Source organism: Manis javanica, chromosome 4 (genome assembly GCF_040802235.1).
Source record: "Manis javanica isolate MJ-LG chromosome 4, MJ_LKY, whole genome shotgun sequence".
Classification (NCBI taxonomy): Eukaryota; Metazoa; Chordata; class Mammalia; order Pholidota; family Manidae; genus Manis; species Manis javanica.
Window position 1 is genome coordinate 20,700,095 of NC_133159.1, and position 18,097 is coordinate 20,718,191.

At 39.0% G+C, this 18,097-nt stretch overlaps 1 protein-coding gene across 1 annotated transcript in view; it reads left to right on the forward strand.

The window, feature by feature from the left end:
- Positions 1–9,661: 9,661 nt before the first annotated feature.
- Positions 9,662–18,097, forward strand: part of STX12 (syntaxin 12) — a 37,668-nt gene continuing 29,232 nt past the window's right edge. Inside the window, exon 1 of the mRNA XM_017648287.3 lies at positions 9,662–9,902. Within this exon, the coding sequence (XP_017503776.1) occupies positions 9,785–9,902 (118 nt within the window). The 5' untranslated portion in view covers positions 9,662–9,784. The remainder of the gene's footprint in view (positions 9,903–18,097) is intronic.

An 18,097-nucleotide genomic window follows, 5' to 3' on the forward strand; every position in this document is an offset into this window, starting at 1 on the left:
TAAATAAACCAAAAAAAAGGTTTTTGAGATGCCATCTCAAGAAGGAGAGGAATATTTGAAATCTTGGCACTAATAGGTTTTTATATGAGTAACAGGTGCCTTTCAGACATTTGTCACTGTCACATCCTGGTCATTCCATTTTATAGACTCAATGACAATTTATTTTCTCTAAATAAATTGAAAGTTTTATTTTGTAGATGCTATGGTCTGAATGTGTCTTCCACCAAATTTTTATGTTGACTCCTAACCCCCAAAGGTGGTCATATTAGGAGGTGGGGCCTTTGGGGGATGCTGAGGCTCAGCCCTCATGAATGGGATTAGTGCTTTTATAAAGGAAGTTCTGAAAGGATCCCTTGCCCCTCCCACCATGTGAGGACACAACCAGAGGGCACTGGCTGTGAGCCAGGAAAAAGGCTCTCACTAGAATGCAACCATGCTAACCTTGATCTTAGGCTTCCCAGACTCCAGAACTAAGAAATTTCTATTATTTATAAGCCACCCAGCCTGAGGTATTTTGTTACAGCAACCTAAACGGACTAAGACAGTAGGCTATATTTATGACCACCTTTCTAGCGTCAATAATCTAAATTTATCCATTTGCTCAGCCCTAAAAACCAATGTGGGGGAAGAATTTAGTATAAAGAGAAAGATGTCTAGTTATTCAGGAAGGTCTTCAACTACTCTAAATAACCTCAAAATAATTTAGCAGACTTTGGCTCCATCTTTTGCAGTTTAAGACCATATACTACTTGCAGTATAGCTGTCCTCAACTGTTGCCCAGCTCAAGGATCTTGGAGGAGGAGTCATTCTTGGAAAAGCCAAACTGTCGGGAGATTCAAGGTATTCCTGTTATTCCCACATAACTACCTGAAAAACAATTTTTTAAAATTAAGGCATCACTGATATACAATCTTATGAGGGTTTCACATGAGCAACATTGTGGTTTCAACATTCATACATATTATCAACTCCACTCCCCCCAACTCCATTGCACTCCCCGTCCATCAGTGTAGTAAGATGCCATAGAGTCATCACTTGTCTTCTCTGTGCTATACTGCCGTCCCGTGACCCACCTACATTATGTGTACTAATCATAATGCCCCTTAATCCCCTTCTCCCTCCTCCCCACACACCCTCTCCAACCCCTTCCCTTCCGTAACTGCCAGTCCCTTTTTGGAGTCTGTGAGTCTGCTTCTGTTTTCCTCCAGTTTTGCTTTGTTGTTATACTCCACAAATGAGTAAAATCATTTGGTACTTGTCTTTCTCTGCCTGGCTTATTTCACTGAGCAAATACCCTCCCCTAGCTCCATCCATGTTGTTGCAAGTGGTAGGATTTGTTTTCTTCTTACGGCTGAATAATATTCTATTGTGTATATGTACCACCTCTTCTTTATCCATTCATCTAGTGATGGACACTTAGGTTGCTTCCATATCTTGGCTGTTGTAAGTAGAGCTGTAATAAACATAGGGGTGCATATGTCTTTTTGAATATGGGATCTTGTTTTCTTCAGTAAATTCCTAGGAGTGGAATTACTAGGTCAAATGGTGTTTCTATTTTCACTTTTTTGAGGAACCTCCATATTGCTTTCCGCAACTGTTGAACTAATTTACATTCCCACCAGTAGTGTAGGAGGGTTCCCCTTTCCCCACATCCTCATCAGTATTTGTTGTTTCTCATTCGTTGTATGTTGGCCATCCTAACTCTCATTTAATTAGCATTTCCCTGATAATTAGCAATATGAAGCATCTTTTCATGTGCCTGTTGGCAATCTGAATTTCTTCTTTGGAGAAGTGTCTGTTCAGATCCTCCATCCATTTTTTAATAGGGTTATTTGTTTTCTGGGTGTTGAGGCATGTGAGCTCTTTATGTATTTTGAATGTTAACCGTGTATCAGAAAAGCAGTTTATGAATATATTCTCCCATACTGTAGGATACCTTTTTGTTCTGCTGGTGGTGTCCTTTGATATACAGAAGCGTCTTAGTTTGTTATAGTCTCATTTGTTCATTTTGCTTTCATTTTCCTTGCCCAAGGAGATGGGTGTCAGGAAAAAGTTGCTCATGTTTATATTCAAGAGATTTTTGCCTATACTTTCTTATTTATTTATTTGTTTGTTTGTTTGTTTAGGTATCTTTAATATTCAATCACATAAGCAACATTGTGGTTACTAATTCCCCCCATTATCAAGTCCCCACCACGTACCCCATTACAGTCACTGTCCATCAGTGTAGTAAGATGCTACAGAATCATTACTTGTTTTCTCTGTGCTATACTGCCTTCCCCGTGCCCCCCCCCACTTTATGTGTGCTAATCGTAATGCCCCTTATTCCTCTTATCCGTCCCTTTGCTCCCACCTTCCCCAGTCCCTTTCCCTTTAGTAACTGTCAGTCCATTCTTGGGTTCTGTGAGTCCGCTGCTGTTTTGTTCCTCAGTTTTTGCTTTGTTCTTATGCTCCACAGATGAGTGAAATCATTTGATACTTGTCTTTGTCTGCCTGGCTTATTTCACTGAACATAATACCCTCTAGCTCCATCCATGTTGTTGCAAATGGTAGGATTTCTTTTCTTCTTATGGCTGAATAGTATTACGTTGTGTATATGTACCACATCTTCTTTATCCATTCATCCACTGATGGACACTTAGGTTGCTTCCATTATCTTGGCTATTGTAAATAGTGCTGCAATAAACATAGGGGTGCATATGTCTTTTTGAAACTGCATTCTTAGGGTAAATTCCTAGGAGTGAATTCCTGGGTCAAATGGTATTTGTATTTTGAGTTTTTTGAGGAACCTCCATACTGCTTTCCACAATGGTTGAACTAATTTACATTCCCACCAGCAGTGTAGGAGGGTTCCCCTTTCTCCACATCGTCACCAACATTTGTTGTTTGCCTTTTGGATGGTGGCCATCCTAACTGGTGTGGAGTAATATCTCATTGTGGTTTTAATTTACATTTCTCTGATGATTAGCGATGTGGGGCATCTTTTCATGTGTGTGTTGGCCATCTGAATTTCTTTGGAGATGTGTCTGTTCAGATCCTTTGCCCATTGTTTGTTGAGGCGCGTGAGCTCTTTATATATTTTGGATGTCAACCCCTTCTTGGATATGTCATTTATGAATATATTCTCCCATACTGTAGGATGTCTTTTTCTTCTACTGATGGTGTCCTTTGCTGTACAGAAGCTTTTTAGTGATATAGTCCCACTTGTTCATTTTTGCTTTTGTTTCCCTTGCCCGGGGAGATATGTTTATGAATTACTAGGTCAAATGGTATTTCTACAAGAAGTTGCATATGTTTATGTCCAAGAGATTTTTGCCTATGTTTTTTTCTAAGAGTTTTATGGTTTACATTCAGGTCTTTGATCCATTTTGAGTTTACTTTTGTGTATGAGGTTAGACAGTAATCCAGTTTCATTCTCTTACATGTAGCTGTCCAGTTTTACCAACACCAGCTGTTGAAGAGGCTGTCATTTTCTCATTGTATATCCATGGCTCCTTTATCATATATTAATTGGCCAAATATGCTTGGGTTTATATCTGGGCTCTCTATTCTGCTCCACTGATCTATGTATCTGTTCCTGTGCCAGTACCAAATTGTTTTGATTACTGTGGCTTTGCAGTAGAACTTGAAGTTGGGGAGCATAATGCCCCCAGCTTTATTCTTCCTTCTCAGGATTGCTTTCCCTCTTCAGGGTCTTTTGTGGTTCCATATGAATTTTAGAACTATTTGCTCTAGTTCATTGAAGAACACTGTTGGTATTTTGATGGAGATTGCATTGAATTTGTAGATTGCTTTAAGCAGGATGGCCATTTTTGACAATATTAATTCTTCCTATCCATGAGCATGGGATGTATTTCCATTAATTGGTATCTTCCTTAATTTCTCTCATGAGTGTAGTGTAGTTTTCAGAGTATAGGTCTTTCATCTCCTTGGTTTGGTTTATTCCTAGGTATTTTATTCTTTTTGATGCAATTGTAAATGGAGTTGTTTTTCCGATTTCTCTTTCTGCTAGTCTGTCGTTAGTATATAGGAATGCAACAGATTTCTGTGTACTAATTTTCTATCCTGCAACTTTGCTGAACTCAGTTATTAGTTCTAGTTTTGCGGTGGACTTTTTGGGGTTTTTTATGTATAATATGTCATCTGCAAACAGTGACAGTTTAACTTGTTCCTTGCTGATCTGGATGCCTTTTATTTCTTTGTGTTGTCTGATTGCCGTCTCTAGGACTTCCAGTACTATGTTGAAAAAAAGCAACTACCTGAAAATTTAATGGCTTAAAATAAGCATTTAAATATCCCACAGACCCTCTTGATTACGAATTTGGACAGGGTACTGTGGGGATTACTGGTCCTTTTCCACAGTGTCTGGGTCTTCAGCTGGGAAGATTCAAAAGCTGAGTGTCACTAATGGGGCTGGACTCATCTCTCTCAAGGCTCTGTTTACTTGTATATCTAGGGCCTGGGCTGGGAGGATTGGAAATCGAGCAATGCTGACTGAAGCACGTACATGGGGCCCCTCCATATATAGCTTGGACTTCCCCAGGATGGTTACTTTAAGATAATCAGATTTCTTACATGGTAGCTCAAGACTCCAAGCATATGTGATCCAGTGAACAAAGAAGAAGCTGCATTACCTTTTCTGACCTGTCCACAGAGGTCACATTACCTCATTTCTGCAGGGCTCTATTGGTTAAAGCAGTCAGAAACCCATCCAAACTCAAGGGGAGGGAACAAAGATCCCTTCTCTTGATGAGAGGGTAACAAAATAGAGGAGCATGTGGGATGGAAGCTACTGTGGTGGCTATCTCAAAAAAGGTTATCTGCCACAGGGAATGGATTTTAGAATGAAATCAAATCCAAGAAAACAAGATAGAAGCTGCAATGTCTTTCATTGCCTACCTGCAGATGACATCATTTTTGCAGTGCCCTATAGTTACAGAGGTCAAATTGCTGACATTGCACAATGTGGAATGGGACCACCCAGGTGCATTCATACCAGCAGGTGAGAATCACTGGAGTTCATCTTGGAGGCTGGTCACCACACTGACCTTTGGTCTATAGGAGTGAGTAATAACTATGTAAGTCTCCAGATTTTGAAGGCAGAGATGGAAGTTGCCATTTTGGGAAAAGTAATTCATATTTCCTAGCTATTACTGGAATCAATGACTGTTTTGCCTACCAGGACTTGCCAGGCTGTCACTGCAGCAGATTATCAACTCTACTTGAAAAGTGAGACCATGCCATGCTATGGTTAGCGCTGAAGTCAGACTAGCCTAGTTTGAGTTCTGTCTCTAATTACCTGACAGTTGTAGTGAGGATTAAATAATATACATAGGAGTCTGTAGAATAAAATCTACATTTTCTGCTTCCTGAGAAGGAAAGTAGAATGAAGTTTAGTAGTTCATTTGTGACAAATAAGAATGAGCATGTATGTTCTCTTGTTTTTTTGCTTCCAATGTTACTTTATCCCAAGATCACTTTTAGGCCACCAGAACATTCATGCAACCCACAACTTTTATGTTTTTTTCAACCCCACATTACACACCTCATGTATACCATTTCATTGCACTGAACTTCAGAGTGCCATTTTCAGAGGTTTAATAAGGTATAATTTGCATACAGTAAAATGTACCCTTCTTAGTGTATAATTCAAAGGGTTTTGGTGATGTATGTATTCTGTAATCACCACAGTTAAGATATAGAACATTTCCATCAACCCAGAACTTCCCTTGTGCCTCTTGCAGTCAATCTCCTTTCTCCCACTCTATCCCCTGGCAACCATTAATCTGATTTCTGTAACTACTGCTTTGACTTTTCCAGAATTTCATATAAGTGGAATCATACAGTATGTAGCCTTTTGTTTCTGACTTCTTTCATTTAGCATATGCTTTTGAGATTCATCCAAGTTGTTGCATGTCTCAGTAATTTATTCCATGTTTCAGCAATTTGTTCCTTTTTATAGATGAATAGTTTTCCATTGTATGAATGTGTCACAATTTATCAATTCAGCAGCTGATTGAAATTTACATTATTTTCAGCTTTTGAGTATGCATAAAGCTGTCTTACACATTTGCATACAGGTCTTCATATGACTGTATTTCATTTCATAAACACCTACAAGTGGGATTGTTGGATTGCTGGATTGTATGGTAAATTTATGTTTAACTCTCTAAGAAACTGTCAAAGTGTTCTCCAAAGTGGCCATACAATTTGCATTCCCACTACCAATGTATGACGAGAGTTCATTTTAATGCAGTCTTCTTTGCAACCTAAGTGAATTTCTCCATTGACCCTTCCCTACCATTCCCCAGAAAGCTTGATCTATTGGTGATAATGATGATTTATTTTTAAATATGAAACTTATTTGCTTAACTATAACATACCTACAGAAGAGGACACACATCACAAGTAAGCGACTTGATGAATTTTCACAAAGCATATCTAAATCATCACCACCCACATCAAGAAAGACCAACATCCTAGAAGCCCACCACTTGTGCCCTCTCCTAGTCACTCTGTCTCTTCTCAAAACTAACTACATACTATTTTGATTTTTGCAGGCTTTGAACCTAATAAAAATTATATAATACAGGATATACTCATTTTTGTCTGGCTTCTTTTACTATACACTATGTTTGGAGGAGATTACCCACGTAGTTCACATAGCTGTAGGCCATTTACTTTTGTGGTTCATAATACTACAATTTATCCATCCTACTGTTGATGGACATTCAGGTTGTTTCCAGTTTGGAACTAGTAAAAATAAATGCTACTCTGGCCTTCATAATAGCCTCAAACTGGAAACAATCCAAATGTCCATCAGTAAGAGAATAGACAATGAAATTGTAGTATATTTTTATAATAAAATACTACCCAGCCATAAAAAAGACCAAAACATTGATACATGCAACAACATGGATAAATCTCAAAAACATTACATTAATTGAGACAAGCCTAACACTAAAAAATATATAAAGTATGATTCCATTTCTATAAAGCCCAAGAATAGGCAAAACTAATTTGTAGTGATAAAAATCAAGAAGCGATTTCTGGGGTGAGAGAAATTGATTAGAAAGGAGCACAGCTCAAGGAAACTTTTCAGGGTGATGATGAAAAATAGTCTATGTCTTGGTTTGGGTGGTGGTTGCACAGGTGTATACAAGTGTCAAAATTCACTGAACTGAATACTTTAAATCTGTGTTTTCTACTGTATGTCAATTACAACTTGATAAAACTGAACACAGAAAAATACTGCTCAGTCCTAAAAATATGCTATTAGGAACATTCCTATACTTGGTTTTTGGAACACATATGTATGTATATCTGTTGAGTATATAGTTCAGAGGAGAACTGCACGGTCATTGAATATGTATGAATCACATTCTGCAACTTAATAGCTGTATGATATTAGGCAGATACCCCCAAACCTCTAGAGAATAGTTTCCTTAGCTGTTACCAAGAAACTAAACTCACCTTGAGAGGTGTGAACCATGAAAACTGTTTTTGACAGTGAAAAAAAGGACATAATGCTGAGAAAAATCACAGGTTTTCAGAAAATTTACTACTTGAAATATCAGTTAGAACAGAATATTCTATTCTTGCCTGGAGGATCTGAGTTACTTTGACACAAAGAAGCAGCCTGAATTTCCAACCCACGTGCAGAGCTTCAGATAAGGGGTTTCCAGATACAACATTCCACATTTGTCTTCACTTGGTAGTTTCCAAGGAAACAGGATCCTGAGTCCTCTTGTTAGCTTGGGTTTGATGATAATCTCTTTACATGTAGCCTGCTATGCTGAGGCTATCAAAACACGGCTTCTTTTAAGTTTTACATACACTCAATTCCCCCCCCCACACACACAAATCTTAGAATAACGATCTCTTCCTGTGTTTGGTGTTGTGTCCCATGATTCCTCTAGGGTACAGTCTCCCTTCAGCATTAACAACTTCGTCAGACCGCAGGTGGTCTTTATCAGATGGGCTTTATCTTGGGGATTACCTTTAACATTTGTAAAACGTGTTCATACTACCTAGATAGGCATTTAAGAAATGATATTTTTCATTATTCATGTATAAATTCAATAAATGTTCTTTTGACATCTAGTATTTACAAGGCACAAATGTATTGTTATGAGATAGTACAAGGCACAGATGAAAACAATTTTTTATTTTAGATTGAGAAAGTAAAAATATTAACAGTGATGACTGTTATGTTTTTGATTCCTAGGAGAAAAATACCTTCACTGAACTTCATTTTAAGTAGAGTAAAACGTAAATGAAGACATTCTCATGACTATTTTTATAGGTAAAAATGTACAGGTCACATGATTTGTTACAAAATTTGACATAAAACTATGGATTCAAGAAATGGTAGAGACTTAATAACCAGAATGAGAGCTCCCAAATGTCATCTGTCCCTTTCTATAGTTCAAGAAATGCTCTTATAAATGCTCCAATGAAAAATAGAGATAGCTTTGCTTACAAAAGCTCCAAGGCTGAATGTAGGTTCATTCACCCATTTGGGGTTCCCTCCCACGCAGGAAAACAGCTTCCCCTTTTTGTCATTCTCTAGAGATTGTGAAGCAGACTGGGGTGGCGGTGGGGGTGCAGAATACAGGAAACAAACACTACCAGTTTCCCTTCACTTCTCCGATCTCCCAAACCAAAATCCTACCCATGTCTTTCCATTTACCATAAGCTCACAAAATGCAGTCGTCTGTGGGAACACTGAGGTCAGACACTCCACACTCCTTAAAGGAATGATATAAAATTTTTGAGAGTCTAGTTCTCCAAGAAGTCCTGGTTTGGGATATAGATGAAGAGGCTATTTGGGAGGGATTTACATGGAGAATGAATTTGAGAATATGAGAATGCATTTTAGGGAAGTAGCGAGATGACGATGGAGTTAGCTGAGTGCTTGGGTTTTGCAGTTAAATCTTAGAAAAGCAAATTAACCTCGGTGTTCTTAATTTTCCCAACTGTAAGAGAGAAAATAACGCTTACTTTGAAGTTACTTGAACATTTAAAAAATCGATTGTCCATGATCTATTCTGAGGACAAAGATACAGTTAGAGCATCATCCCTTACTGTGAAAGAGCTTATGAACAACTGAATTGCAATAAGGATTTACACATAGTACGTGCTCAAAAAATATTATTTTATTGTTTAGGTTGGAAACGAAATGGAGGGAGAAATGAAAGTGGTTTGTAATTCATAGAAGTGCTCCGCAAATACTACCAAAGCTCTGGAGGATGGAAGTAGAGTGAGGAATTTCAGGAGTTTGGTTACGGTACTGAGATTCGAGGTTGGCGAATTCTCCCATATTTGGGCCTGAATTCCCAGAATAGAACAGAGTAGGCTGTTAGGGCTGAGATCGTCTGGTACACTTTTATGCTAACCGAAAATTCTTGCCTCCTCTCACCGTGCCCCGGCGAGGAACAACACAGCCACCCCAGCTTCTCCAATCAGAGCCCCAACGGTGTGACGTCACCCTATCCCTAGCCACGCCCAGAACCAGCCTACCCAAACCCCTGCGCGTCTGGTCTCTAAGCTACAAGTCCCCAGCTCCAGTTCTAGTCGCGCCTGCGCAATATGAGGCCTGGCGTGGCTTGACAGACGAGTGCGCGCGGCGTGGGGGCGGGGCTAGTGCGCACGCAGCCTCAGCTTCTTTCCCTTGTGCCCCCGCCCTTTCTCTTCCCGGTTTTCCAGTCAGCTGGCGGGTCCAGCCTGGTGGCTGCTTCCGGGAGAAACGCGGTGCAGGGCGAGTCGGTCTTAGCTGCTTGTCATGTCCTACGGTCCCTTAGACATGTATCGGAACCCGGGGCCCTCTGTGCCGCAGCTGCGGGACTTCAACAGCATCATCCAGACATGCAGCGGCAACATTCAGCGGATCAGCCAAGCCAGTGAGCCGGGGACCCGGCTTGGGGGCGGGGGCCGTCCCGGAGGCAGGCCTCGGGGACCGCCTGGACGCGGAGCCCGATGGGGCTCCTGTCAAGGCCGTATCTGACTGAGGCCGCCTCGGGCTCTCCACTCCGGGGCCAGCGGGCTGCCATTCCAAGTCTGTCAGGCCCGGGCTCTCCGAGGGTCCCGAGCCCCAGGTGAAGCTCGGGTTTCTTCTCGGGAGTTCCGCCCTCCTTGTGTGGGGGCCAGAACTGGCGTCCTGACAGCCCCAGGGTGGGAGAGGGTGTGTGTCCTGTGGCGAGCAGTGAGGGAGCTACTTGGCGCAGTGGTCAGCCGAGTTTTTCCTGTCATCTGCCTTCCCTCCACCCACCTCGTTTCCTCTTTGGCCAGTTTTGATGGCGAGTTGTTTACTGATTCAAACTTTAGGTTTACATTCTGCTCAGATTCTGGCTCTTTGGAAATCAGCAGCTTTCAGTTAAGGGAAATAGAGAGTGCATGTGTTTGGGTGACATAATGCACATTTCTTCCTGGAATGAATTTGGAAATTAGATACAATTACTTGTGTTTGAGGAGTGAGATGACCATTTAATAAAGAGAATTCACTGGAAATTTACATTATTTTTTTCTCTTTTCATATGTAAAAAAGATTAATATATATTTTTGGATTTCAAGCCATTGAAGGTTTTGTTTTCCTTCCCTATTTCAGCTACTCTTTGAACAGATATACACAGAGAAGCTTAGGGACTTGACCACAATCGCATAGCAAGTAAGACACGGTAGAGCTGGTGGTGGATTTTAGAATGTCATTGCTTGTCTTAAAACTACCTCCTGACCATTAGGGTGTGAGCAACACTGTAACTAAATAAGTCAAATACAGGCTGTTTCTTGTGTCTGAAAGTCAGTTCAAAGCCTTATAAACAGGAGGTTAGCGGCAACTTAACTTGGAAAGAATGGTGATCATCTTCCTTGTTTATTATTGTGTTTTTGTGATCTTAGTTATACTCTGTTAATAGGTACCTAGTTGGTTCTGAATTACAATTATATTCTATATTTTAAAGAATGATCTATCACTTTGCTTTTAAATTTAAATATATAATTTAGAATTTGAGCAGAGGAAGGAAAGTTTCTGATGGGAAGGGTTTGAGACTGGGTGATTTGGAAATGGAAAGAAAGTGTGACTTGTTAAATCCAGAGATAAAAAAAATTTAATATGACCACGGGTTAGAAAGTATAGTGTTTTGTGTTCGTTCCAGTTTCCTTTTGTAATGGAGCTGTAATACAGGTTAGAGCAGAAAATTCTGGTTCAAGGCTGAAAGTTTGTTGAACTAAATAAAATTTTAATAGTCTATCTGTGAAATATTCATTCTATATGTATTTGTTTGAGTATCAGGAATGTAATAAGTATAGGAACTGACACAGATTCTTTCAACAAGGAGCCTGTGAAGTACATAACTGAAATACAAAGTGAAAGGTATCAGTACTGTACAAGAGATATAATCACATTTTGTAGGTATTCAACAGAGAGACACCATTTTCCCTTGGGAGGGATCAGGGAAGGCATATGGCATTTGAGCTAAATCTGGAAATGTGGTAGGAATAGTTTAAACTTCTGATGGTAAAGAAGTGAAGAGTATGTGGTGGGGACTTGATAATGAGGGGAGTCTAGTAACCATAATGTTGCTCATTAATTGTATATTAATGATACCTAAATAAATAAATAAATAAATAAAAAGAAGGGAAGAAGATTCCATGAGGGAATAAAATGATCAAGGTGTGGTAGTAGGAGAGCATAGGGTGTTTATTAAAAATTTGAGTGAGGTCGTTTGGCTAGAGTGGTGGACTCCAAAAAATAGTGTAAGTTGGGGCCCACACTTAAAGGGCTTTAAGTGATAATCTAAGGGGACTTTGATTTAATTCTTTGGGAATGTGTAAATTGAATTGGAAGGGAGAGACTGGAATCAAAGACACCAATTAGGACTGTGAAAAGGAAGGAAAGGATAGGAGAGGTTTCTTTGGTGATAGAATTGATAATATTTAGCTGTTGATTAGGCATGAGACTCAAGGGACTCATTGGCGTCAACTATCTATAACATAAATAGCTAACGTTTGAGTACATACTGTGTGGCAGGCAATATGAAAAGTGTTTTACATGCAGTATCTTAATTTTATAACAACCCTGTGAAGTGATTACACATATTACCTATGGGTTATAAACAAGTAGAGAAAGGTTAAGTGATTACCATGCTAACAAATGGCAATACTTGAATTTGAAACCAGATCTGTCTCTTATAACAGTTAGCCTTTTTATTATTTATTTATTTTTTGGGTGAACTTGCACTTTATTATTATTTATTATTATTATTATTTATTTATTTTATTAAGGTATCATTGATATACACTCTTATGAAGGTTTCACATGAAAAACAATGTGGTTACTACATTCACCCATATTATCAAGTCCCCCTGTACTCAGTTGCAGTCACTGCCAATCAGTGCAGTAAGATGCCACAGAGTCACTACTTGTCTTCTTTCTGCTACACTGTCTTCCTCATGACCCCCCCCATACCATGTGTATAATCATAATACTCCTCAATGCCCTTCTCCCTCCCTCTCTACCTGCTTCTCCCCACCCCTCCCTTTTGTTAACTGCTAGTCCCTTCTTGGAGTTGTTTCTGACACTGTTTTGTTCCTTCAGTTTTGCTTTGTTGTTATACTCCAAAAATGAGGGAAAACATCTGGTATTTGTCTTTCTCTGCCTGACTTATTTCACCAAGCATTGTACCTTCTAGCTCCATCCATGTTGTTGCAAATGGTAGGATTTGTTTGTTTCTTATGACTGAATAGTATTCCATTGTGTATATGTACCACATCTTTACATTCATCTACTGATGGACACTTAGGTTGCTTCCACATCTTGGTTATTGTAAATAGTGGTGCAGTAAACATAGGGGTGCATATGTCTTTTTGAATCTGAGAACTTGTATTCTGACAGCCTTTTTATAGTTTTTAACTTATATTACAGTTTTGTAGCAGTTAACATTTCAAGTTACAGGGGACTTTTTTTTTTAACTCTCCATAGGAAACTATGGGAAATACCTGAGGCTGTGGAACTTTCTCTTGTGGTGTATCTACTTGCCCTGCTAGGTTGTTAGCTCTTTTGAACCATAGGACATGACTTATTTATCATATTTCTCATACTTATCTCAGTCCCAAACTCAGTGATTCATTCACTGTTCAACACATATTCTTTGAGCATCTACTGTGCTTTTTGGATGGAGTGATGGGCAAGACAAAAATCCCTGCCCTGAGAGTATGTGTTTATGCATGTGTATGTGAATGTGTGTATGTATATGCACATACATAAATAATAATGATTACTAATAAGTGCTGTGAAGAAAAATAAAGCAGGATAAGTGGATAGAGTGAGAAGAGAAAGAGGTGTGTGCTATTTGAGATCAGTTGGTCAAGGAAGGCCTCTGTGACAAGAATAGCTAACATTTCTTAAACACTATGTGGCAAGGTGACATTTGAGTAGACATCTGAATGAAGTGAGAGAGAGCCATGCGAGTAGCTGGGGGAAGGCTTTACAGGAAGAGGGAATAGTAAGAGCAAAGACCTTGGTGTGTTCAAAGAATAGCAAGGAGGCTGATTTGACTGGATTGCAGTTAGAGAAGGGGAGCATAGTAGGAAAGGAGGTCAGAGAGGTGGCCAGGGCTCATATCATACGGGGTCTTGATGCTTAATAAATTGTATTCAGTATATTTGAATGAATGAGGTTTTTCTACCATCTTGGAACTCATTTTCCTTATACTATGTGGACTCTAGGCAATGTGAGTTGGGATTCTTTCCTTGGGATTGTTTGGTGAGGAATTGGGAATTTGAAGTTGGCAGGGTGACATTTATACCCAGTCAGTTATCAGGCTAGTGCCTGTTCCCCCATACCTCTCCAAGACATGGCTGGCATACCTCAGTATACATTATGAATGTGAGCTCACAGACATATACACATGTTCGTTAGTCCTGAAAGGATGTGCACCTGTTGAAAATTTGAGAGAATATTATTTTTTCTGAACTGTTCAGCCACGAACATGGGTTTGGAATTGCTGAGCATTGCAGGCCACTACATGGATTTTTATAGGTACAGCTAAGGTTCACTGCCTGGTACAGTAAGGGTTGTTATCAGTATGTGTGGGATACATAAGAAAATTACTTGACTCTGCCTATTGTGGACCAAAGGGTCTAGACTAGTATTGCTGAGTCAGATATAGGAAAAAAACCTAACAGCCTTCAAGTTATCTCTGAGGCCATTAAAGAACAGTATTTTTGTTCTTTAATGTTGCTAATTTATTGATAAGATTTTGTTTACTTAAAAAAGGCAGCTGAACTTTTAAAACTGATTATCATGAAGTGCTGTGAGTTGTTCTTTCAAAGTTATTTTCATATTTGCCTCATACTTTTTGCTTCATTGCCACTCATCTTAAGTCTCATGATACCCACATCTGTATTCCAGCAGCATACTCTGAGTGCCTCTGTTCTCATTCTTGTTCATCCTGATGATGCTGCGAGCAGTATGTCTAAAATCCTGTTTTCATTATACCATTCCCCTGCTCAAGAGCCTACAGTGGTTCTCTGTTGTCAGCTGCAACAGATCTTAACATTCCACCTTGCTTTCACTCTGTCATCGTTATAACCCAAATTAGCTGTATTTTCTACTCCTCTTCACCCTTTGCTACAAGCAGGCCATTTTCTTAACATCCCTAACCACTGGTTTTTGCTCTTAAACCCTGCTCGTTGTAACTAAGACTTCCTTTGCTTTAGAGAATGAAGTCAGAAAGAGCATGGGCTTTAGAGTCAGATCTGTGACTGAGGCCCTGCTTTTCTGTGTCCTGTTAACCTTGGCAGGTTATTTCCCTCTTGTCTATTACCCCATCTGTAAAACGAATGGTATTGTTAAAAGGCATGGATGTATAAGAGTGCCTAGGATAGTGCCTGGCACATAGTAGACATTCAGTAACTAGTGATGTTATTGGTTGAGTCCCCTTCCCCACTATAGTTTAGTAGTTAAGTAAGCAGGCTCAGGAGTCAGAATGCCTGAGGTTGAATCCTAGATCTCCTTCTTCCTACCTATGTAAACATATGGCTTTACCTCTCTAATTCCCAATTTCCTCATCTATAAAACGGAGGGAATAATAACATCTAATTCATAGGGTTGTGAGAATTAAATGAGAATTTATGTAAAATGCTGTGCCTGCAACATAGTGTTTAAGAAATGTTAGCTATCCTTTTTTTTCTTGAATTTGCAAGCAATTTCCTTTTACATTTTAGCAGTTAACTTATATTCTGTATTCTTTATTTAATTCATGCTTTTTGACCTTGTCATTCCAACTAGAGAGCTTACTATTAGTTTTGTGGAGATAGAGAGATCATACCTTGTACAGTTCTCTTTAGCTACAGTACCTGGCACAGCAATGGATATGTAGTTGGCATTCAATATGTATGTAATTGATTTTTATCATTGCTAAGTACATTGTGCTTGGTCTTGAGTTTGATAATAATAGCTATCGTTGATTGAGTTCAAGTGCCAGACACTGTTCCAAATTTAGCTTCATGTTGTCTCATTTAATCCTCACAGAAACCATTATGAGGGCTCTCTTGTTTTTCCCCACTCTTTTAGGTGAGGAAACTGAGGCACAGAGGAGTGAAGACTTTTGCTCAAGATGGTTCAGCTAGGAAGTGGTGGAACCAGGAGTAATACATAGGCAGTCTTAATTCAGAGTCTGTGCTCTTAACCATTATATATTCTGTCACTGGAATGGTAGATGGAAGATTATGCCTTTGATATCTAGTACTCATGTTCAGTTTAGAGCTTTACTATTGTAATTTTAGTGGTTACTTTTAAAAAGGTCATTTTCATTGTAACTATTTGAAAACAATGAAAACCTAATTTTCATAGGCAAGCATAGTCTTACTTAGTGTGAATAATGTTTTCTCTTTGAATTTACATTTGTTTGTTTTTTCTAGCATTCCAAATTGGAGCCTTAGAGTCTGTCAAATGAAGAATTTTTTTCCCTCCTGCAATACTAGTTGCTTTCAATATGACTAGACTTTGATTTGGATTGAGGTTCATTTGGAGCTGATAACCAGCTAAAAGCACATCAAGTGCGTTCAGTTTAGAGTAGACCCTAGTGTGGATATTAGCTGTAATGTACAATAAGTTGATTGCTTCATAATTCTTTTACAAGTTTTAGCCAGGATGTGCTTTTAAAGATGAGAAGTCAGTGACAGAAGTTGAGGCCTAGTTTTCAAAAAAGCAAATTTGCTTACACGAAACTAAAGACTTGTCTTTACATTTGGCCTAGCCATTTGATTTCCAGGGTTCTGTAGCATTTCGTAAAGGCTTATTTTCATCTAAGACGGTGTAATAAGTCAATTAAATTAAGTCTTTTTTACTAGAATCCTTAGAAAAGGAGTTTTCTCATTAACTGAGTTGACTAGAAAACCTTTTTAGGTTCAATTTTGGTAAAAATCTTCCCATGAAGTACCACCTTTACTTTTTTTTTGTAGGTTCCAGAGTATAGGTTTTGCATTAATTTTGTTAAGTTTATTCCTAAGCATTTTGTTCTGTTTGATGTAATTGTTAATGGAATTGTTTTCTTAATTGTTTTCATTGCTAGTGTATAGAAATATGCTTGATTTTTGTATATTGATCTTGTGTCCTACTTTTCTGAACTTGTATATTGATCAATAGTTTTTTTGTGTCTTGATTCCTTAGAATTTTGTATCTGCAATATGCCATCTGCAAATAGAGATCGTTTTACTTTTTTTTTTTTACATGAAGAATATTATGTTTGCTAGGCTCTCCCCTACACCAACTCCCCCCCACAAACCCCATTATAGTCACTGTCCATCAGCATAGCAAAATGTTGTACAATCACTACTTGTCTTCTCTGTGTTGCACAGCCCTCCCCTTTCCCCCACCCCCCACATTATACATGCTAATCATAATACCCCCTTTCTTCTTCCCCACCCTTATCCCTCCCTACCCTCCCATTCTCCGCAGTCTCTTTCCCTTTGGTAACTGTTAGTCCCTTCTTGGGTTCTGTATTTCTGCTGCTGTTTTGTTCCTTCAGTTTTTCCTTTGTTCTTATACTCCACAGATGAGTGAAATCACTTGGTATTTGTCTTTCTCTGCTTGGCTTATTTCACTGAGGATAATACCCTCTAGCTCCATCCATGTTGTTGCAAATGGTAGGATTTGTTTTCTTCTTATGGCTGAATAATATTCCATTGTGTAAATGTACCACATCTTCTTTATCCATCCATTTACTGATGAACACTTAGGTTGCTTCCATTTCTTGGCTATTGTAAATAGTGCTGCAATAAACATAGGGGTGCATCTGTCTTTTTCAAACTGGAGTGCTGCATTCTTAGGGTAAATTTCTAGAAGTGGAATTCCTGGGTCAAATGGTAAGTCTATTTTGAGCATTTTGAGGAAGCTCCATACTGCCTTCCACAATGGTTGAACTAATTTACATTCCCACCAGCAGTGTAGGAGGGTTCCCCTTTCTCCACAACCTTGCCAACATTTGTTGTTGTTTGTCTTTTGGATGGTAGCCACCCTTACTGGTGTGAGGTGATATCTCATTGTGGTTTTAATTTGCATTCCTCTGATAACTAGCGATGTGGAGCATCTTTTCATGTGTCTGTTGGCCATCTGAATTTCTGTTTTGGAGAACTGTCTGTTCAGTTCCTCTGCCCATTTTTTAATTGGATTATTTGCTTTTTGTTTGTTGAGGTGCGTGAGCTCTTTATGTATTTTGGATCTCAAGCCTTTATCGGATCTGTCATTTACAAATATATTCTCCCAAACTGTAGGGTACCTTTTTGTTCTATTGATGGTGTCTTTTGCTGTACAGAAGCTTTTCAGCTTGATAGAGTCCCACTTGTTCATTTTGCTTTTGTTTTCCTTGCCCAGGGAGATATGTTCATGAAGAAGTTGCTAATGTTTATGTCCAAGAGATTTTTGCCTATGTTTTTTTCTAAGAGTTTTATGGTTTTATGACTTACATTCAGGTCTTTGATCCATTTCAAATTTACTTTTGTGTATGGGGTTAGACAATGGTCCAGTTTCATTCTCTTACATGTAGCTGTCCAGTTTTGCCAGTACCATCTGTTGAAGAGACTGTCATTTCCCCAT